At 44.3% G+C, this 23,929-nt stretch overlaps 1 protein-coding gene across 5 annotated transcripts in view; it reads left to right on the top strand.

Moving 5' to 3' along the window:
• The window catches only part of LOC144792165 (oxysterol-binding protein 2-like), a 1,552,312-nt gene that overhangs the window by 1,447,377 nt on the left and 81,006 nt on the right, over nucleotides 1-23,929 (top strand). For all 5 annotated transcript variants that reach the window (XM_078667062.1, XM_078667059.1, XM_078667060.1 and 2 more), the window contains 4 exons: nucleotides 386-489; nucleotides 2,366-2,461; nucleotides 7,762-7,946; nucleotides 13,211-13,431. In XM_078667062.1, coding sequence (XP_078523188.1) covers nucleotides 386-489; nucleotides 2,366-2,461; nucleotides 7,762-7,946; nucleotides 13,211-13,431 — 606 coding nt within the window. The remainder of the gene's footprint in view (nucleotides 1-385; nucleotides 490-2,365; nucleotides 2,462-7,761; nucleotides 7,947-13,210; nucleotides 13,432-23,929) is intronic.

Raw genomic sequence — 23,929 nt, 5'->3', positions numbered from 1 at the left:
TGTTGGTTGGTATATCATTAGTAGAGCATTGTTAGTGATAAGCAATCATGTGACTGGAATATGATGACAGTTCAATATCTGTGCATGAAGAGGCTGGAGAATGAGAGTTGGGAGGTTCGTTTTCAATGTTGATTGAGCTGTTCCTTGATGAAAGAAAACTGACTTAGGTAAGATATTAAAATCTGATATTGCTTTCACATATAAAATGATACTTTCTCCTAAGCTGTGAATGATGTGGGTTGCAATTAGAATAGTGTTGAAGATAAACTTATGAGAAACCTGACAAAGTTTTGTTGTTTTCCAGCCCAGTAAATGCCACAGTCAATGTGTGATGTGTGTGTACCTTAGTCCTTACCTACATTCTGACTTTTTGTTTTGCCAACAGGAGCCATCCATTTAGAATTTCACTCCAGTGGGAATCACTATGTCTGGCGAAAGGTCACCTCCACTGTGCATAATATCATTGTGGGAAGGCTTTGGATTGACCAGGTCAGTGCGGAAAATGTTTTTACAAAACCTACTAGTGACCACCAGAACTGTGCACTTACTTTTAAGGGCACAGAGTATGGAGAGCTGTTGAACGGGCATCTGCCTTCCATCCAACATCGATGATAGGAAAGCAGCAACAAAACAAACGGCCGTAACAGGAAAGGTCTGAAACATGCTGCTGAATTATGTGATATGGCGTGTCTAACTTCTGGAGTTTCTTCAGATCATGCCAACATCTTCGTTCAGATTCTGAAACATTTATCCCTCAAAACAATCTGTGCATAACTATGAACAAAAGTTAAAGACTCAAAATTGGTACAAACCAAGCAGTTGGAGATTTCTCTAGATCCCATAACCAGAATAAAGTTCTTTAGTCAAGAATAATAGGCTACCATAATCACCGACATCCATAGGCATGTGCTGTGCTAAATTTGGCATTATCAAAAATGGTTGATAAGTTGGTGAAAAGTATATCCATAGTATCTTTAAACTTTTAGGCATTTCTACATCAACATCAGTAGGGAAAGGGCTTGCCTCTTGTTTGTGGATTGGACTACAGTCCTGCTCAAAGGTCCGGCATTGGGCTCTTCCTCATCATTTCTTGAAGTTAGATTAGAGAAAAGTGTCCAGCTTTTCTAAACCATTAATTAAGAAGGGCAGAGATCATGCCCGCCGCTATGTGGGGACTTCTATTTGTGTAACATACCTCAACTCAGAAGCAGTGCATCCACTTAGATGTTTTCAGCTTACTTTTATACAAGTGTACATGTTTGCAAATATCTTACCAATCATTCAACAACCATTCAAGCCTTGAATTTCTCAATAACATCTGCTGTGGGATGTATGACGTTACAACGCAGGCTATTACAACGCCTGCCTTTACAACGCGGTTTTTACATCGCATACCATTACAACGCATAGCGCTTTTGGTGCTGGATAGTGAATAGTTTAATTTACTATTCCAACTCCAGTCCCCGTAGACACTAGGGAAGGTGTTGGATAGTAAATTAAACTTATTCCCTATCCTAGAGCGCCCCCCAGTGCAATGCGTTGTAATGGTTTGCGTTGTAATGACCGTGTTGTAATGGTAGTGCGCTGTAAAAGTTTAGTTGTAAGTGATGTTTACCTCTGCTGTCCATTTCTTAAGTGTTATAAGTCACCCCAAGCAGCCCATGATGTTGTGAAGTAAAAAGCATGCATGTTTCTGTACTAGGCAATTCTTAGCCATCTAAGTTCAGTCAGTTACATACAGACCATAATCAGTGACATTCTACAAAGTTAGCTGCTAATTGCAATTTTTACCTACTCTTGTCGACGAAACAGCAGCCCCTATGATTTGACTAATCTTAAACTTTGTAATATCTTGTTGTATCTGTTATCCGTTGTTCGTTAAAAATCCATATGTTCATGTTTTTTAAAACTTTATATTGACAATTCAAACCATTCTTTTCGTAACACTGCTTTCAAGTCATCCACCTCTGCATGAAGGGCGTCTTGATAAGGAAACATTGTCTCTAAAAGTCCGAATCCATCTGATAACTCTTTCTTCGATCTTTGTAAATTCATTAAAGAGCCTCGCCCTCTAAATGTAAAACTGTTTAAAAGTATCATACACTGCCTGTACATTGTCATGCTTGAAATGATGAAGTTTTTGTTGAGTTACACAACAGGTACTGGTTCACATTCTAGCTATTGGAGATAGCTAGCTCTTGAATAACAGGTATTACGGAGGCATATATATCTCACTCACCTAAAAGAACTGGGCTCTTGGCATTCTTCATGTCAATGTTCTCCCTAATCTCCAAGGAGAACGTTATTACTGTGATGATGTTGCACTGCATAAACCTAATACTTGTTTTCTTTTTTTTAAATCCAGTCCGGCGATATAGACATTATCAACCACAAAACAAAAGACAAATGCCAACTGAAGTTCACCCAGTACAGCTATTTCTCCAGGGATATTCCAAGAAAGGTAATGCCAGATGCCTCTGGGTATATATGCATGTATGTGGAGGGGCTTGGGAGGGAGTTGGTGTTTTTATAAATTCTCAAAAAGATTAAGAGAAACTCTGGAGGATATTATGTCATTTTTGACCAGCATTAACACTGTTCAAATATTTTTTATATTTCTATTACATTATTTTAAAATAAACTTCAGTGAACAAAAGTAAATAAAAAAAATTAGAACCCGTGGTTACCATTGAAACAATAAAAAATGGAACAACAAATGTTTCTTGCATGAACTGAACGTAGTAGCACTCAGATTGACATCTTGGGTTAGACGTCTAGATCAACCCCCTTCGAGAAACGACACAAAGAAAATGCAGTGAAACAACATGAAGTGACAGGGGATGGAACTGCTTAATGTTTTAATGAAACATAACTCAAAAATCAATTGTCACATCACAGAAGTCTTTTCAAAACCACACCTGATTCAGAAACAGTGTTGTGGCTGCTGAGTTGCGCACCGAAAGCCGATATATCGCAACTGGTGCTGGGCTTACCTAAACCGCTGGGCCAAAGGAACTGAGACAGTGCGAAGGAGGGGGCTGCACTAGGGAGAACCACATGCAGACCGGGAGGAGATAAGTGGGCACCGAGGGACCACCGGCCCCTTGTGGTCATGGAACAGATAAAGGAAGCCAATATACATGGGTCCAGGAACGGAGAGCCTAGAATGCCAGAGAGGCTGCCTATAATAAGTGCCTACCTCCCCTACTAGTGAACATGATCAATCTACCTGGGCATAAATAAATACATAGGAATTTCTGCCATGATCGACTATAGGTGCTGAGCTGCAGGGGCTGCTACACCCTGAGGGATGGCATGGGTTGGCCTGCACAGAGGAGACTACTACGCCACTGCTTCTGACTCTGAGGGAATTTCACCTCACGTCCTGCAGAAAATGAGAGGTGGATGTTACGAGCTGAGTTCCCTAGCCCAGTCTCGGAGAACTGTCTGATCAGAGTGGGGCTGTTGCCGCCCAGTACAGGGGGCCTGCTATTATCCAGACCCACTTGTGTCATTGCATACAACAAGACTATGGCTGCTGTTCATCCAACTGTAGCTAACATAAGATGGAGAAAACAGACACTAAACAAACAAAACTTAGCTTTGACAATAAAAGGCAGACCCATCACACAGATACCGAGACGGTGCAGGACATTGATGCGTTCTCTAGGGATGAACCCATGCAGTCAGACGTAGACCTCCGGACTATACTACTAGAGGTTCAGTCCAGCCTCAAGACCATAGATGGAAAATTGGATGCCTTGACTGGACCATTTAAGAAAGAGAGTGGATGTAACCCGGCTAGATGTGCTGGAGAACCGAGCAGCAGATGCACATGAGTATATTATCGACACCAAGGAACAGATGCTGCATTTGGAGAAAGTTCTCTTAGTTATAAGACCCAAGAACGAAGATCTGGATGGACGCTCCCACTTCAATAACCTGCATATCACAGGAGTGCCTGAAACCACCACTATATTGACAATGGAAAAAGTTGTGGAGTCCCTACTAAGAGACTTGTTTAGCACAGATCTGTCCACCGTGTTCATAGTGGAGAGATCCCACCATTCCCTGACCCTGTCCGGGCCACCCCTCTGCCCTTTACTGCATGAATACTAAATGACAGAGACCATGATGTTATCCTACACCTGGCAAGAGCACATGGGTGGTCCGAAACATTGCTCCTCAACATCCCCTAAAGCCGGGGCAAATGCCACTCTGAGTGACAATGATTAACCCTCTATCCTGTAAAACTCCAACACAGAGTGTATCCTGAGAATCTTGATAAAATGCAAGTTGTCAACATCGTGGCCTGACCCTGATGCTTTAAATATGTGACACATGGTTGATATCTTCCTCTCTAAAATGTTACTATACTTATAGTGGTCGCAGCTAAGGGCCCATCAGGCACTCTATATGATTGGCCACCTTGCCGGTTGTGGTGAGGCAGTTTGCCGGTGACACCTAGTCCCCCAAGGCAAATCTTCTGTTTTTGCATATGGTAATGTTAGAGTGCGGGCAGGTACGGGGGCACAACCTAAACATAACATAACATGTGTATTTGTAAAGCACACTTTCACCCACAGGCATCCTGGCTCTGAATAACAGAGGTTTATTGATACCCAACTCAATGGTACTCATTTTATTGACCTCAGATGGATAAAAGGCTGAGTGGACCAGCTGGGATTTGAACCTGTGACCATGAGGTCGAACAAAGGTCCCCACAGTGGACGCATTAGCCCTCTGAGCCACCAGACCTCAACCTGATTAGGGGATTGGTGTGAGAGGATGGGTGGGAGGGTAGTTTTTGAAGACGTTTTTTGGACAAATGTTTTGATGTTTTATAAGGGAAAATGCAGGTCCGTGCACACATCCAGCCCAATCAAATTAAATACTGGTCAGAATATTGGGTGACATGGTGGGGCATGTGAGGCATGCATACCAACCCCAAGTACGACACTGGGACTGTCCAAAATGGACAGCACACTACATGACCTAAGGTGATATCACTCACGTTCCTTACGTGGAATATTCGTGGTCTGAATGACCACAGGAAAGCACGATTTGTACAGTCCTACTTACTCCGGCATAAAATTGACGTGTGTTTTCTACAGGAAATCCATCTTACAATTGTCTAGGCTGCATTCCAGACGCTGGGGGCATATATATACAGCAACATACTCGAACTACTTCAGATGAGTGTCCGCAGAGACCTGGGCTGGACCACAATACATTTCCTGTCAGATCCAGAAAGCAGATACGTCATAGTGGGCTGGCACATCAGAGGGAAGGGCATTACACTGGTGGCTTTATATGGCCCCAACACAGATGACCCTGAGTTTTATTGCAGGGTATGGGCCGAAACGACACAAATAGGTGGGGGGGGGGGGACTTCAATGTGATTCTAGATGACAAGAAAAACAGATTAGCCTCGTTGACATTTGGAGGCAAACACACCCAGACAAGCTAGAGGGTGCCTGTCTCTCCACCCACCACAAGGCGTGGTGTAGATTAGACTTCTGGCTGGTGACCAGAGACTCTACCTCCTGGACTATGGATATCAAACACATGCCACACACACTGTCAGATCACACACCAGTATTGTTCAAATTATCAGATTATTCAACATCATGCGCACAGAGGCCTGGGATTTGGGACCTGGGGACTAGCGGCATCCCTATATGCAGATGAAAATACACTTTGTTAGCAATCCAATAGATAATTTAAACCCTATGATACGAGAACTGTTAAAATGTGGTCAACTCTCGGGGATCCTGATCAACTGGTCCTGGTCCGTATTGCTACACGGACTGATATTACGTGGCCATTCACGTTAGACTACCCACTACAGTGGGCCAATGGGCCAGTTAAATACCTAGGCGCCTGGGTCAGCAGGGACATGAGAGAATTGTGGGAGGCAAACTAGAGGTGTGCGATAACGTGGATTGAGGAGAGAATACCTATCTGGACAAAACTGCCTATCTTGATGGTGGGTTGTATAGCAATTTAAAAAATGATTATCCTACCCAAGCAATTATATCTATTTGTAAATGTGCCCATACCCTTAACCTCACCCTTCTTTAAGCAACTCAGATCCAACATGATTGCCTTGTTTTTGGCTGAAAAGCAAACTAGAATAGCCTGGGAAGTTTTGACACTACCACTGAGCCACGGGGGATGGTAGCACCTGACTTCAACCTGTAGCATATTGTGAACAAGCCCAATTTCTAAGTCATTGTCTGTACTCAATTCCATTCCAACCCCACGTAGCTAGAGAATGAGACAGTGTTACCCTACTTCTGCTTTCTATTGCACTGTACCAGAAATACAAACATCCAAACAAAGAGGTAAATACTGTGGAGACTTTGAGATGTGCATGGAATGGATAAAGGAAGAGAACGGGCCTCTCTGGTTTGTACGCCCCATCCATACACTTTCACAACATCCCGACTTACCCTATGCTATAACATAGTGGTGCAATGAGGCGGGCAAGTAACCTGCACATCACTAAATTTGCAGATATCTAACCAGATGACAAATGATTGCCCCCCCCCAAGCCAGGGAACAGGTGCTCCCTGAATTTTTCTTACACTTTACTATCAATTGCAAGCCACTTGCAGAAAATTGAAGATTTCCTGTCCCTACCCCCACCCTTGCTGCACTGGAACATTTGTTGACGGACGCATCACCACGTAAACTAATCACTCACCTATACACTACCACACATCGCGTGCGCTCGATAATTCTCCACGGGCGTTGGGTGCTGGAATTTCGATATCAAGTCCCCAGTCACAGCCGAACAATGGCTCTACTGTTGCGGTCAAGTGGAGTTGCTGTCCCCCAAACACAGATTAAGGCTAATCCACTTCAAGTTCCTACACCAACTATACAGGACCCCTCTGCAGCTCATGGGCGTGGGTCTAAGGGCAGAAAGCAAGTGTTGGAAATGTAAGTTGCCAGATGCCACATTTCTTCACTTGGCATGGTACCGCCTGCTGGTATCGAGATATTGGGTAAAAAGTGTTTAACACAATGCGAGATATTACAGGGGTGGACATTGACTGCGCACCACTTATAGGCCTCCTAGGCTATGTCAAAGAAGGCCCCCTGATGACCTCCAGCTAGTTGAAATGTTTCTGCTACTGGCCAAGTGCAAAATACCAATGCACTGTGGGAAACATAAGTGCCCATCCATTGACTCCTTGATCAAAGATGTTGCATTCTGTCAGGATTAACTGTCAACATTCTGGGAACTCATGCCCCTTGCCTCTAGACCACAAGATATTTGGGCTCCATTTCTAGACTGACTCAGACAGAGGGAGTCAACCACTCCCATACTGCCAACACTTCCTGAAGGGACATTTGCCCAATGAACCCCAAACCCAACCGATTCGGTAGTGCTGCCTACTGCATAATTTGTAATCAACCTGTGCTCAAGAAATGGGTGAAATATGTAGCCATCGAGATGAGCTCCACTTTCTGCACTGTCGATTGGATGTTGTGTGTGCTACACAACTGTGATTAACCGTGTTCTCTTTAACCTTGGAAAAATGCAACGATGACTGGGACCCAGTGTAAAGGATGTTCACAAGCTCTGCACCCAATTGTTATGTTTGATTTAGTTGTTGCTGACACACTGTAAAAATGGCTTTGTAACCATATGAAATGTGTTGTGAATTTGAAATACCAAGGAATAAAGTTTAAAAAAAATATCATAGAGAATCTATATGAGTTATTAACTGTTTATTTTCTCCTGTTCAGGTTTCTGGTGTGGTTACAGATGCTAAGGGCAAAGCTCACTACGTCTTGTCAGGGACCTGGGACGAAAAGATGGAGTTTGCAAAGATTGTAGAAAGTACCAAAACAATTGCCACCTCTGAGGACAAACAAAAGACTGTCTACGAAACAGTTCCCTCAACTCTCATATGGAAGAAATACCCTCTTCCGTAAGTATTCCTATCACAATTTGTTGCCTGGCTTGATGATGACATAAGGATTTTAGGAAATGTGTCTAAAATGTAGAATCAATATTTATGCTTAAAGTTAACCCTCCCTTCCTTCGGCATAACACACATATGGTGCCAGGCAGGTTTCATATTTTGTGGTATAGTGGCTTAGGTCTAGACCTTTTGTGACATTGATCATCTCATTGAGTTCCATACAAGATAAGACAGTGTAAGGATTTGGTCATATATGTCTTGCAGAAGAAAAGCCATGACCCGCATCCTAGGATCTTCAGATTTTAGTGTTATATGTAAGACTAATTCCCCCGCTGTGGGCAGGGACCCCAGAACACATATATCCAATATTTCAGATTGTCAGAGGGTGAAGAGTTCAGCATGACAAATTTAGACTATCATATCCATAAAACTTATGTAGGAGAAATGTTCAAAATACTTGCAATATTTGATATATTAATGTCAATACCGCTCTTCTCAAAACTACATTGTAGCACCTAAAAGTATAGCTTTCTGCCTAACATCCCAACATAGAGAGGAAAAGAGCAGCCTGATCATCTTACATTATAATTGTTGAATCATCATTCGCCCCCTTTAAATTTCCATAATGTCTCATACTGGCAGTTGCATCACAGTCAGGTCATCAGCTCTTTATTCCAGCTTTTGTGAGTTCTTCTCAGAACGTGCATTTTTTTTCTTTCTTTTAATGTTGTCATTTGGTGGAAGGACGCAATAAGAGGTATTTTTTCCTTTATTTCTATATTTTTTCCCCACCAGTATAGCTTCTCTTTTCGTGAAGTGCCCTTCTTATGGAAGGAAAAAGCTGACTCAGAGTACCATAAGGTCTGTCTCCAAATGTTGACAAAATAGTGAAAAGGAACTTACAATGAGGGAGAGAGGGCATCAAAGGAAGCTGGAAGACTTCAGGATCAAAGAGAATAAGAAATGTGACAAGACCTCCGGTGAAGCCTCAGCTTCCACTCTTACAGAGTCTTCCTCTACTAATGACTCCCATGGAGGGAGATCCAGAAAGGGTAAACATCCCTTACAACAACTGCATTACAACGCAGTCCACTACAGCGCATTTTTTACTCCGCGAAATCTTTTACAACGCAGGGCTTTACACTGCACACTTAGGTTTTGTCTCATCTCTTGTTTGATTGTTTCTTCTATTTCCACTTGTTATCAGTTTTATAATATCAGGAACAAGTAAAACCGAGAGCTTGTTCAATCATTGGACAAAAACGTCTACAATAGTATGGTTGAGAAATATCCAATTTTCAGAAATTTGCAAAGCAGCCACTTGCAAGTCAATCCACACCTTAGCAAGACATTACTGTCGTAATTCTGACTCTAGTGTAGGTCAAGCTAATTGGAGAGATCTTTTTTTGATAATACTCTATTTAGACAATACTCTATTCATGAAAACTGTAGAGAACTCTTTCTTGTTCTGTATGATCAAGAGCCAATAAGGAGACCATTTTCATTCTAATATTTTAATGTCTTAATTCTGGCTCTAGAGTAGATCAAGCAACTTTAATACATCTTTTTGGATACTACTCTATTTAGACAATATTATAATCATAAAAGTTATTGAATAATCTTTGTTGTTCTGTATGATCAAGAGCCAATAAGGAGCAAAATTCAATTCTAATCTTTGACTATCAATGAAGATCCTTTGATGCAGTAGAAATGGATTCCTGCTTGTGGCACCGGACCCTGGATCACAGGCGTATTCATTGAAGTTATAAACAGTCTTCCCTGCTCCTGGCTTTGATCTTGGTCATACAGCATGAACATTTTGAGAGTTTATTCTGCATTTATCTAAAAATGCTTGTTAAAAAGAACTGACTCTGTAAGGCAACTGCAAGTAAAAATTAGCATGGGATATGAAAGCCCCTGTGGTACTAAAGGGGCAGAGTGCTGCTATAAGTCTATTAGGCTCTCGTCCTGTCTATTTAGACATGTTAGTTAGCAGGCTATGTTCTTGACTTTTATATATGTCAAACAGTCACAATATTAGAAATTAGAATTTTGCATAGATGTTTGGGTTTGACTATCTGCATGTCTTTATAATGAACTTTTCACTCTCTCACAATTTGGTATATTGGCTGTGAGTGTTCAGGGGTCTCCGCACGCACTGGGAAATTATTTAAATGCATTGTGGCTTCAACACAGATAACTATGATGCAAAATCATGACTAAAAGCAAGTAAACATTTCTTATTCTGTTTTATAACGTCCAGTGAGCCTTATTCAGGGTAGAGCTGTGAAACCATACAATTTATATCAGACTCCCACCTGCACAAACCATCACACCATGATAAAAAGGATGATCCTTTTTAACAGGGTAGTATCAGTTACGTCTGTAGTTAATTTCTGAGTAATCATCGACTGTTTCCAAGCTGATGTAGGGACATAGGATTCAAAATGAGACGTAATGACAAAAATATTCTTGGCCAAGTTTGGTGCTCTTTCTTGCAATCCCATTCCTGGGGCTCTTATAAGTGTCAGAGCGTAATACTTCTGCCCAACTGCAACTTTTTCTCTGAGGAACTGGTGGGAGACTGGGAACGTTAAGTCACTGGTCGCATTCAACTTACTGGCTTGACCCACTCAAGAAGGTCTGGCTTCCAGAAAGCTTCTGAGTCTGAACGTAGAGGGCTTTACAGAGAGCAATGCAGATCCAAAGCTGGTCGAGACCTTCCTAGGCACGGATACCAGACGTTGCCCATTCAGAGCTTTCCCACCGTCGTTGATGACCTGAGCAGGTCCCTCCTTTTTAGCAACCCACCTTCATTGAACCCTGACTCAGATACAGCTTGCAACCTGCCTTGCATGATGACTAGTTGAGGATCATCTTCTCTCCAGAAATTGTGTTTCTGGGATGGGCAATCCATGGCAGGCTGGAGGATGCGAACCTGTGTTCAGCCCTACTTGCACTTCAAAGACACTGCCTCAGCTCACAAACCAAGAATTTCACAATAGCCTATTGTGGCTACAGACTGGGACCAGGGCATGGAGGTAGCAAATTCCAGACACCCCTATTGGGGCAAAACCCAAGATGTTTCTTCCACTTCCAAAGATTCTTCAGGCCACTCTTCAGTTCATTTCTGGACCTGCATAAAGGGCTCTCAGAGGACAGCCTTGCTGCCTGTGGCCTGCTGTGTACTTCAGATGAATGTCCTGCTGCACTAAGAGGACTGCCTTGCTACCTCAAGCCTGCCTGTGCCCTCAAACGACTGCCATCCTGCTTTTACCTCCAGAGTGACTCCAATGACTAGTTGACTGGCCTCCTGATCCGAGCCTCAGGGACTGAAAAGGATTCAACCATCTTGAACTTGCAACTGGACACAGCCTGAGAAAGTCCTGACCCTCCACGAGAGGTGACTGGGACCTACTTGCTCGCCAAGCCGTCCAATTGGCCTGACTTTGTTCTTCTCCATAGCAGCAAATCCTGTTAAGCAGCCCCTTGCAGAAGGGGTATCGGGCTTCGTGGAGCCCTCATCAGCTACAGCCTCCAGCTTCGTCCCACATAAGATTTTCAACTTCCATAAAAGAGAATAAGTCTGAATGTAAACATCTTCACCTTGCCTTCATCTAGCAGCTTCCTGACGACGACGGTGACTCCTCAGACACCCCCAGCTGCCTTGCTCTGCTGAACTCTACCCCTCAGACATTTTTATATAAAAATCTTTCTAAATCAAAGTAAGCGGAGACTGGACCCAGTCCACCCCGTGTATACAACGTTTGACTTTGCCCTATCTTGCCTGACTAGATGTCCGCATTTTCCGCTTTGATATTTCTGCATTTGCCACTTGATATTTTAGGCGCTATTTTTCACTTTAAACTTTAAAGATTCATAACTCTGTTTCTACGGATTCGATTTTGTTGTTATGGTGTCAAGTAATTTATTAAATTTGAGTTTATTTTTCTAAATTGCTGTGGTACTTTTCTTGTGCTATGTTTTTACGTTATTACTGTTTAAGTGCTGCTTAAATAATTTACACATTGCCTCTAAATTAACCTGTACTGCTTTTGTGGCAAGCTATCAGAGGGTCAAGCACAGGTTAATTTAGTGACCTTTTGTTGTTCACCCTAACAAAGATTTGGCTGTTGCTTGAGTGGGGTTTCGTCCCCCTCAAACAACAACCCGGTTTCTCACAAACCTCAAGTTTTATTGCAGTTGCCATACACAGGCCAGTTTACAAAACCCTGATGCCAAGGATGGATCCTGTGGCAATCATTTCTTACTCGCCAGCTGGAGTTTGGTGAAGTTGTCATAATTACCTGTTTTGGCGTGTGTCCATATTCTTCTCCCCAGCCTCAATGAATTACCGACGCCAGAGAAGACCCTAGCAAAGGTGACCTGCACTGAAGTTTAGTAGCTATGAAAAACATGTAGCTGTCTTGTTACCTTTTGAGGTAACAAGTGTAACCCATGATATGAGAATGTCACAGACTTTTCAAAAACCTCTGAATAGGTACAGACTTCTACCTGATTTGAAGAATGGTGGTAATGAAAAATCTGTAATCTTTCAGAACATTTTGAGTTACCTGTCTGCACATTTGGTCCTGTCATGTAACCACCCTACTTAGTGGATTCTAGGTGCAAGACCCACCACAGGAAGATACACCGCAGGCTTTGACATCAGCTCCAGAAAGGCCCAAAGTTGGCTCTTCCAGGCATGATGGTGGACTAGCTTCCCAATCTAAGGCTTAATGATCTCTTGTTGTTAACTTGATAAAAAAAACTCCATGGAAATGAACTTTCAGAAAAAAGCAAAAGGAAAATATAGGGAATACCTCCCATCATGTTAAAGAAATGACCAAAAAGGAACTGTCTGTTGATTCCACTTGAGGGTCATTTTAGGTGTCTGAATTTTCTAGCAGAAGGTCCATCAAAACTGATTGTTTATCCAAATGTTTCTCCATTAAGTTTTCTTCACCAAGAGTGGATTTAATCACTTTAGTAGAGAAATGTCTGTGGCTCCAGCTGTCAGATTTTCAACCATCTCCTTCAAGTTGGCCAGTCTGCCAACTCGGTTAAAAGAAAATCCATCAGCCAAACTCAGAATCACAGATGTGTCTTTGAAACTGTTTTTTTGCACAGCAAGGGAGCATTTTATTAGTGAAAATGTTTTATAATGTAGTGTACGATTTTTAAAGTCCATATAAAATTTCTTGGTGCAATTGGAACTACTTAGAGGAAAATACAAATTCTGTTTAAAAACATCATTACTCTTCTTGCAGGGAAAATGCAGAAAACATGTATTTTTTCTCCGACTTGGCCTTGACCCTGAATGAACCAGAAGAGGGAGTAGCTCCTACTGATAGTCGGCTACGACCCGATCAACGACTCATGGAAATTGGCAAGTGGGATGAAGCTAATGTTGAGAAACAGCGCCTGGAAGAGAAACAGAGGGCTGTGCGTCGGCAACGCGAGACGGATGCTGGTGAAGCCCTAGAGGAAGGTGAGGGCTTTCACTTTTCAGTAAAAGTCCAAAATTTGACTAACAGAAATATCTTGTATCTGTTCCTGTCAGTATTTTGTATATGTTTGTATCTAATCAACAAAGGATCTTCAACCCTTATGGTCACACGAAAAGCCTAGTTTCTCATTTTAATTGTGAGGTCTCTGGAGGGATTCTATGTGTTCTTTTATTAACAATAATCTTTTAGATACGCTCGGTGGTATGGGTGGACTCTATACCACCCTCTTTTCTGGATTGGCGGGCATCAGTATTGCAGGTGTCGAAGCTGGACTTAATGAGATCAGGTAACCAAAATAGAAGAGTTTTTTGGTACCTTTTGAAGTGGGACCAACAGTGAGACTATAGGTGGGGTTTTGTTTTTTTTCCCCACGGTCCAATGATTATGCTATTTTTGGTTTTTCTCCCTTTTGTGGCGCACCTATATCCACCAGCTTTGTCCAAGCTGTTGTTGTATAAATGCAGCAATATCGCTCCCCAATGGTCTCTGTACGAAGGTCTTGGAGGTTGTGACATCACTGATTGGCGAGTCTGATAGAATAACAAGCCATGCCATCCAGTTTACTGATACGTTTAGATACGCTAAACCTCTCTCACAAATGTTCATCGTGGATGGTTGCACACAGCGCAAGCTCGCCCCCTGCCACCAAGGGCTATCAAAGCTAGCTTCCTGAACTTTGTGATAGAACTGACTTCCTGAGAATTGGAACAGCCAAGCTTCCTGAAGAGCTGACGATACAAGTGCTCCAGAATTATACCAACAGATTCAGAGACAGCGTAAATAATTTGAGGCAGTGAAAGTGTGACTGAGAGAGGCAGGACTAAGAAACATTTTGCTTTACCCTGTGAACAGGATGGTGATTAATGAGATCACATCTTGTTCCTATTCCCATAAATCACCTCGGATTGGCCAGAGGGTTAGAGGGTAAAACGGGTCTGTGAAAAATGGGAACATGAGCTAAATCAAGAAAGAGGCGTAAAGACAAACTGTGATCACTGGTAGTGAAGAAACAAACACACAAACAATGGAAAGGCATTCTGTCCACCAAATGGTAGTGAAAGACTATGCCATGTTGTCCCTGCAGAACAAAGTAACACTGACTGAGGGGCTTGCATCAGCCTGAATAACCAAAGCCAACAGCACAATCACCTAGGACTCCTGGAAGATCAGATGAAGGATCTAGGGTGAGCCGATCCCTCACTATCCCTTTCAAACTCGGATTTATAAAATCCCTTCATAGAACCAATTATATATTCTGGATTCTAAGGCAAATGGGCAGACTTCACATGCCAGGCTGCTTTAGATGCAAATCAGACAAGAAGGATTTTTTTTCCATGTGACATAGTCCTACCCAATTATTCAGAGCTACTGGTCTAAGATAGTCTTTATGCTTTCAAAGGTCTTACATATCCCCATCAAACAGTGCCCTAAATGGGTCCATCGCGGAATAATTGAAGAGGCAGGTTAACAAAGGAGTGCCAAGACCCTGATTAGCCTGGGGTTCTAGCTAACCAAGCAAGACATAGCTAAATATAGGACTTTCCCCTGTCCTCTATGGCACAGTGCGCAGTGGCTTATGGAGAGATGTGCTGTTATGGAAAAATCTATATATCTGATGCAAGGCTGTCCCCACAAAGATGAGAAATTTGTGGCTCTTCGGTCTTACCTTTCTGTCTGTCTGTATGATATGGGGGGAAATAGTGGATTATTTATCAGTATGTACTGTTGTAAAAAAGCATACCGTAGCTGGCTTGTCTGTAAGTTGAGAATACCTGCTTGGACTGCTTAAATTGTTTGCTCATGTATGTTGGGTGGTGTTCGCAGCACACTGCAACTGTTATCTGTTTTTGACCATTAAGTTCTTTGATGGTATGGGTGAGTTATGGCATAGCGGTGGTGGACATCTGTTTTTCACCAAACCTTCCGCCAGTGTTAAATGGAAGTATGACCACTGCCCAAATGTACTAGAGGTTGGTTTGGAAATTACACTTTCAGTGTGGAAGTTGAATAGTCTGCACATCATTACTAAGTAAATGGTCTGAAGAAATTAACAAGAATATGTTTTGCGAATGAGAACCGCCAAATCCCTAAATATGAGAATTGGCCTTGAAGAAAGTATGTTAAAATATCCGAGTCAACGCATCCAGCAGTATTAATGGTAGGTCCATTTAAAATGATTTGTCAGGAGACTCAACAATCATGTCAAGAAACACAGGGTACAGTCGTTCCTGAAGCCTCAGTGTTGGGCGAGGTGCTAGCCTTCCAGGAAACATGCCACACTGTAGAGGAACACAATAGTGTGTCAAATAATTAGATGGGGAGTATGTTTTGGTTCTCATATTTCTCTTCCTGTGGGGCATAGCTCTGTGGATACAAAGTGGAATACCATTCCAGGCAATGTCAATACTACAGCCCACACAGGCTCTAGTTGTTGGTGAGTGAGGAATTGGTTGGCAGAGACATACGCTTGGTCCATGTATATGGGACCAGGTGCATAACCTTATCATTCTCTCCCAGACTGTTGAAAATAGTGGCGCCGAGGCTAGGTTCACCGATGGTGTAGTAATTGTGTAATGTCGGGATTGATAGACAGACACCCCCTGAGACTGGACTAGACCATAAACTCACAACGCAGCTGGTGGAACTGACTAATAAGCCAAATGTTGCGGTGTGGATGGAACAACATTACCAAGAACATGGGTTCACCTACCTCGCGATTCCTTGGGTAGAAAAGACTACCTCTTAGTGCTGGGATATGTGAGGTGTCCACAGAGGTGAGGTAGATGGACAGAATGCTGTTGATCACTCTCCGATCCATAAGTTGTGCACACAATACCATACTAGGCTCTCATTCCTGTGTGGAAACTCAGAGCACAGTTGCTCCAAGACAAGGCCTTTAAGATAAGGCTATGCAACGTGATAGTTTAGTTTGAGAACAACTTGAATAATACTTCCCACAAGGCCCCTAAATGGGACACACCGAAAGCAGTGACAAAGAGGCTGTATCTAGGTAAGATATGTGGCGTCTCCTCACAAATTAGGGTGGATATCACCAACCTATGACTGCAATTGCATGAAGTGAAGCATCCCTCCTGAATACTAATGAAGCACAAGAGACTGTTGTATACAATAGGCCTGATTGAAATTTAAATCATGCTGGCATAATTCATGTAATTTTGGTAATTTGTGTTGCGCTTGTTATGCAAAACTCACAAAATTATACCATTACTCCCCCTCAAAATTAAGTCACTGTTTGTGGTAAAGATACCACACAGGCGCACAAGAACAAGGTGAATAACCAAATAGCAAACGGCATTTACATGAGTACACATTTCTGATAGATACATCTGCCAGTGGGTTCCTCACCTTGTGAATATCCCCCTGCGTCAGCAAAGTTCGGAAAACTCTTTTGTAGCACGCCGGCGTGGACGATGTCACAGGAGCATGGCATCGCGCACGACTCCGGCTGACGTCACCGACCCCTTATTAGGCCTACGTCGGTGTGATGACATCAGTTCCCTTTTTTCCGCGTCGTCGACGTTAACGGTTTCTTGGGATCTCTTGTGTTGCGGATAGTAACTTTGTTGCTCTTTGTGTGTTTCTGTATCTTTTCGAGCTGTTGTCTTTCGTCGAAGATGTCGTCGAAGAAGACAGGGTTTAAGCAGTGCGGATCGTGTGCCAGGATGATGTCCATTACCGATCCACATAATGATTGCTTGTGGTGTCTGGGCTCGGACCACAATGTTGGAGGCTGTCATTCCTGTTCCAAGATGAACCCGAAGGCTCTGCGTGAACGAGAGGCTAAACTCCTTCTAGCCAAGGTAAAAGGGAAGGATGCCAAGAGGTCTTTGAGGTTAAGATCTAGACGCACGAGGTCGAAGATCGGAGTCGGCGTCGAAGTCGGCTTCGGGACATGCTTCGAGTTCCTCGAAGAAAAAACATAAGAGGAAGAAGCATAGCCCGAGGCACCATTCCGGCAGGGAGTCGGACTCGAAGAAGAGGTCTTCGTCTCGTAAGCATCATAAAGACTTTATGTCTCCCTCGCCATCTCGTGAGCCTGAAGGTGAAGCCTCGCCTTTTCAGTCCCAAGCGCTATCTCCGGATCCGGGACCGGATCCGTGTCTGTCTTCTGCGCATGAGGAAGAAGACGTGGAAGAGCCTAAAGCTTCGGCGACTCCGGTGCATCGTCGAGAGGAACAGGAGGGTCAAGAAGAACCGATTCCAGTGCAGCCTCCTACGGAGCAGCCAGTGGGTTTGTACCCTCTGTTTCCTGGTCCTGGGCAGGACCCCTCACATTTCCTTAACTCTATGTATAGCGTGTATGCGAGAGCAATGTACCCCACTGGTGCACCGGTTGGTCCCATGGGTCCATTGTCGTACAACTTGGGTGTCCCTCAAGCTTACGCTCCGGCGCCTTTTATGCCGTTTTTGCCGGTGCCATATCCACCTTGGCTTGGTTCGGCGCTGCCGAGGTCATCGACTCCGCATACGGCTTTGCCGGCTCGGGAGCCGACCTCGGGATCGGATTCGAGACTCGACGCCGGTTCCAGCTTCCCATTCTCAAGCTGTTCCAGCTCCTCACTCGACGCCGGCCCCGACTCCGTCGGAGTCGCTACCGGATCCGACGACTTCGGTTAGGTTGGAGTGGTCAAGGCGTAGAGCTCAGCGTCTCTCGGAAGAGAAGGAATATGAGGATCCTGAAGTGGAGGAAGGTGAACTTCAGGATCAGGAAGATTATTTTGGGGAGTTGCATAGTGCAAGTGGTTTGAAATTTTCGCCTGAATGGGGTTTGCCTGCAGTTTCTGATGCACCCTCTAAGGATGTGGCTCCATACCATGTTGTGATTAAAAAGGCTGCAGAATTGCTGAACTTGACTTTGCCTTCTGTGGAGTTTAAATCGAACTTACTGAGGTTCTGCATTCACCTTCTTCTGTTGTTGAGCCGACTCTCCCGTTCACTGAGGCTCTCACTGAACCGATATTGGAAGTCTGGAAAAAGCCTTTGACTGCTCCTGCAATGTCTAGAACAGTGGCGAGACGCTATAGGGTGGCACCTGGTGACCCTGAGTTCTTAACTTCTCATCCTTCGCCTGAAAGGCTGGTTGTTCAGGCGGCTTGCTCAAAGAGGACGGCAGGCGCTTTTCCCCAGGTTCCAGTGGATAAGGACTTTAAAAAGTTAGATCAGAATGCTAAGAAGGTATTCTCGTCAAGTAGCATGGCCCTGAAATCGACAAATGCTACTTGTCTGCTGGGCAGATATGTACATGCTTTAATGGACACGGTTAAGCAGTTATCATGTAAGCTTCCAGAGGAAGATAGGAAGAACTTCAATGAGGTAGTGTCTGACACACAGGCTGTGGCTCGCCAGGTGATTCAGAGTGGCATGGACACGGCGGACTCTGTGGCTAGAATAATGGGATCTTCAGTCGCCACTAGAAGGGCCGCTTGGTTAAAATCATCCGAATTTTCGACTGATGTCCAGGCTGCTCTGTTGGATTTGCCTTTTGATGGCACTGGCCTTTTTGGAAAGAAGGCTGACGCTGCCTTAGAAAGATTCAAAGATAGCAGGGCGACTGCAAGGTCTTTGGGCTTACAGACTAGAGGCTCTACCACCAGGAAATTCAGGGGTTTTGGAAGGTCTACTTTTCGTACCTGTAAGCAGAGCCAACAGCAGCAGCAACGGCAGAATGCTTTGTACAAGTCCTATAGAGGTGGATAAAGGGGTCGTGCCCGTGGTCGTCAAGCCTCCTCCTCCTCAACTTCCTCCTCTAATACCCACCCCCAACTACATCAGCAAAGCAGACCTAGATCCACCATTCTGGATCATGCGGGTCCTGTAGGGGGTCGGCTTACCTATTTTCTACGATATTGGGAATCGGTTACATCAGATCTTTGGGTTCTCAATCTCCTAGAGAATGGGTATGCTCTTCCCTTTCGGGAATTTCCCCCCAATTACCCTCCTTGCCAAGGTTTTTGTTCGGAGGACCACCTGCTTCTCTTGCAGGAAGAAGTCCTTGCACTTTTCAGAAAGGGTGCGAAAGAGGTGGTTCCGGAGCAGGAAAGGGGTCAGGGATGCTACTCCCGGTATTTCCTGATCCCCAAGAAGGATGGCAGGCTTCGTCCAATCATGGACCTGAGGGTTTTGAACCTCTTTCTCACACAGGAGAAGTTCAAGATGCTCACTCTTGCGCAGGTTCTTCAGGCGCTGTTGGAAGAAGACTGGATGGTGTCGATTGACTTGCAGGATGCCTATTTTCATATTCCGATCCTGAAGTCGCACAGGAAATATCTCCGTTTTACGGTGGGTTCGCAACACTACCAGTTTGCGGTCCTTCCGTTTGGACTTACTACTGCGCCTCGAGTCTTCACCAAGGTGATGGCAGTGCTGGCTGCGCATCTCAGAAGGTCGGGGATTTCAGTGTTCCCCTATCTGGACGACTGGCTGATCAAAGCAGAGTCGCCAGAGAAGGTGCTCCACCATCTGCAAGAGACAACTCAGTTGTTGCACAGGTTGGGTTTTTCTATAAATGTACCCAAGTCTCAGCTGGTGCCCTCCCAGCGCAACCTGTTCATAGGTGCGGTACTGGACACAACTGTGTGTCGTGCATTCCCTCCTCTTCAAAGGATTCGCGACATACAGAAAATGATACCTTTGTTTCACAATGGAGCGGTCGTTCCAGTCCTGAAGGTCCTTCGTCTTCTCGGTCTTATGGCTTCTTGCATTCTGTTGGTCAACCATGCACGCTGGCATATGAGGGCACTCCAGTGGTGCCTCCGCAGGCAGTGGTATCAGCACATCGGAGATCTCAGGGAGTCAGTGAGGATCTCCAGAGAAACAGCGGCGGATCTGTCTTGGTGGGGTGTGGAAGGCAATCAGTCTCAAGGAAAGCCTTTTCAACTGCCTCCATCGGTGGCCACAGTGATCACGGATGCATCCACTCTAGGGTGGGGTGCTCATCTGGGGGATCTGGAGGTCAAGGGTCTTTGGTCTCCAGAGGAAAAGGTTGCTTCACATCAACCTTCTGGAATTGCGGGCCATACGTTTGGCACTCAAGGCCTTCCTCCTTTCCCTTCGCGGTCGGTCGGTTCAAGTCCTGACGGACAACACCACCGCGATGTGGTATGTCAACAAGCAGGGAGGAGTAGGGTCGCGGTGTCTCTGCAGAGAGGCTCTGCGTCTCTGGTCCTGGGTTCAGGATCATCAGATTTGTCTGATGGCAAATCATCTGGCTGGGGTTCTGAACGTACGTGCAGACATTCTCAGTCGGCAGTTCTCAGTCGGCCAACCATGAGTGGAGGCTTCACCCAGAGGTGGTTCGTCACGTTTTCCGGACGTGGGGGACTCCTCAGGTGGACCTGTTTGCCACTCACAAGAATGCTCACTGCCCGTCATTCTGCAGCCTTCAGTTTCCGATGCAAGGAGCACTGGGGAACGCGTTTCCGATGAGTTGGGACTCGCAACTCCTTTACGCGTTTCTTCTCATACCCTTGATTCCTTGGGTTCTGAGGAAGATTCGCCAAGACTGGTCCCAAGTTATATTGATCGCCCCGGATTGGCCCAGAAGGGTGTGGTATACAGATCTTCTCCACCTCTCCTTGTGCCCGCCGCTCCGTCTCCCTCACAGGACAGATCTCCTCTCCCAGATGGAGGGTCAGGTTCTACACCCCCACCTCCAGACCTTGCACCTTCATGCCTGGAGATTGAACGGGGCAACCTGAGTTCCTTTTCTCTCCCGCACAATGTGGTGGATGTCATCTTGTCGGCCAGGCGTGACTCCACCAAGTCCATTTATTCTTATAGATGGTCGGAATTTGTTGCTTGGTGCGGGGAGAAGTCCGTTGACCCTTTAAGGGATCGTTTGTCCAATATACTACAATTTGCACTTTCCTTGGCCCAGCAAGGTTTTGCGGTGGCAACTATCAAGGGTTATTTGTCGGCCTTATCGGCTTTTCTTTGTTTGCCAGACCAGCCCTCTTTATTTAAATCACCTATTGTTTTGCGTTTCATTAAGGTCCTTACCAATAAATTTCCTCCTACACCTTTTATTGTACCTCAATGGGACTTGAACCTTGTTCTTACGTTCTTGATGGGTTCCCCTTTTGAACCCTTGCACTCATGTCCCTTGAGACTTTTGTCTTTTAAGACTATTATTCTGGTGGCAATTACCTCAGCAAGGAGGGTTAGTGAGCTTCAAGCTCTTAGCTCAAAGCCCCCATTCTTGACCATTCATGCTGAAAGAATGGTTCTCAGGACCAGGGCTGCTTTTCTGCCTAAGGTGGTTACTCCTTTCCATTTAGGACAGTCCGTTACCCTCCCTACCTTTTATCCTCCCCCTCACCCTTCCAAGGAGGAGGAGAGGCTTCATCGCTTGGACCCTAAGAGGGCGGTGAGTTTCTACCTGGACAGGACTAAGGAGTTCAGGTTGGATGACCAGCTGTTCGTTGGATTTGCTGGCTGCAGGAAAGGTAGATCGGTGCAAAAGCGCACTCTTTCAAGATGGATAATATTATGCATCAAGATCTGCTACTCCCTGGCGGGTAAGGACCCTCCTGAGGGTATTAGAGTCTGCTACTTCTGCTTTATCTAGAGGCGTTCCTGTTGAGGATATTTGCAGAGCCGCGACTTGGTCCTCCCTCCACACTTTCGCAAAGCATTACTGCTTGGATACCGAGGTGAGGAGGGATGGCCATTTTGCGCGTTCTGTCCGCCAGGATTTTCTGGTATAGGAGAGTGGACACCCTCCTCCGGGAGTGGGGACTGCTGTGGGACTCTATTCACAAGGTGAGGAATCCACTGGCAGATGTATCTATCAGAAGAACAAGTTACTTACCTTCTGTAACACTTTTTCTGGTAGATACCTGTGGATTCCTCACTGACCCACCCGCCTCCCCGTTGTCCACTCTGCTATACCTGAGTTTATGTATTTTTATGTATTTTTGTATTTGTATATATATTGGGTTTTTCATACCTTTGCTACACACTATGTGTGCAGTTTTGATTTGTATGTACTATGTACACTGTATATTTGTATATCTGCTGTCATTGGTCCGTCCGGGTGCCTCGAAGGCACAGAAAAAAGGGCGGAACTGATGTCATCACGCCGATGTAGGCCTAATAAGGGGTCGGTGACGTCAGCCGGAGTCGCGCGCGATGCCGTGCTCCTGTGACATCGTCTACGCCGGCGTGCTACAAAAGAGTTTTCCGAACGTTGCTCACGCAGGGGGATATTCACAAGGTGAGGAATCCACAGGCAGATACTGTATCTACCAGAAAAAGCGTTACCGAAGGTAAGTAACTTGTTCTTTGTGCTCAAATACAGCGCTAAATGATAGGTGTGCAGTTCACGTAATTATGCTTAATTTTCCATAATTTTTCAGGCATTTTGTAGAATTACGCAAAAGAACTTTACATGATTCACACACCCCAATAGGCAAGAAACATAAACTGGGAGAACAATATGATGAATTTTATAGATATTCTTACACATCCTAAAGACCAATACTAGATAGACACTGACATTAGCCTGGGAAAATGCTAGCATGGCTGCTGAACAGAGAAAACCACAGAGACCTGTTGTGAGAGCGGCAGACTAGTCCAGCAACACTACTCAAAAAGACATTTACAGAGTATTCCATCAATACCTATATATTTTGCATATCCAACAACCAAAAGAAGACGATGACAAGATAAAAAGATACCTAAAACAAGCTTAACTGCCAAAATTAACAATTAGATGAACCATTAACACAAGATGAGTAGAAAGTCCTACTTAAAGAAATGACGGGTAGCAAAACTTCAGGCCCAGCAACCTACCTGCTGAATTATGTAAATGTGCTTACTTGTAAATAAACTGTTATAGGTCTGGGAGAAAGCAATAGAGAGAGATAGATTGCCAGACTTGATGCAAGAAGCAGCCATAATAATGATACTTGAACCCTGGTATAGATGCGATAGACTATAAATCTTATTGACCGCTTTTAATGATCAATATCAATATTGAAATTATTAGCAAGGCAGTAGTAGGTAGATTAATAAGAGTGATCCCTAATCTGGTACATCAAGATCAATCAGGGTGTATATCGGGGAGGAGGGCAGTGGCAAATGTTAGAACAATTGCCTATGTCAGGCTTCAACTGGAAGAAAGGGAGGACAAATACATGGTGACTTCATTAGATATCAAGAAAGCCTTTGATACTGCAGGCAGGGACTTCCTGTTTCAAACTCTGGGGGGCTATGGACTGAACACAAACTTTTGAAATGGATACGCTGTTATACCCTCAAGTTCGGGCTAGAGTTAGGACCAATGGTGTTATTTCAGTTAGTTAGTTGGACTGTAGGACATGGCACCATATAAGGATGCCTGCTGCTGATAACGTCTAATTGAGCACTCCATTGTCTTGATGAAATGAATAAATAATTTCAGTAAGTGTACTTTAAAAAATGTATTGATTATATTTTTTGACAATACTTGTTTATTTA

This window comes from Lissotriton helveticus, chromosome 11 (genome assembly GCF_964261635.1).
Source record: "Lissotriton helveticus chromosome 11, aLisHel1.1, whole genome shotgun sequence".
Classification (NCBI taxonomy): Eukaryota; Metazoa; Chordata; class Amphibia; order Caudata; family Salamandridae; genus Lissotriton; species Lissotriton helveticus.
This window is presented reverse-complemented; position numbering and strand designations above follow the sequence as displayed.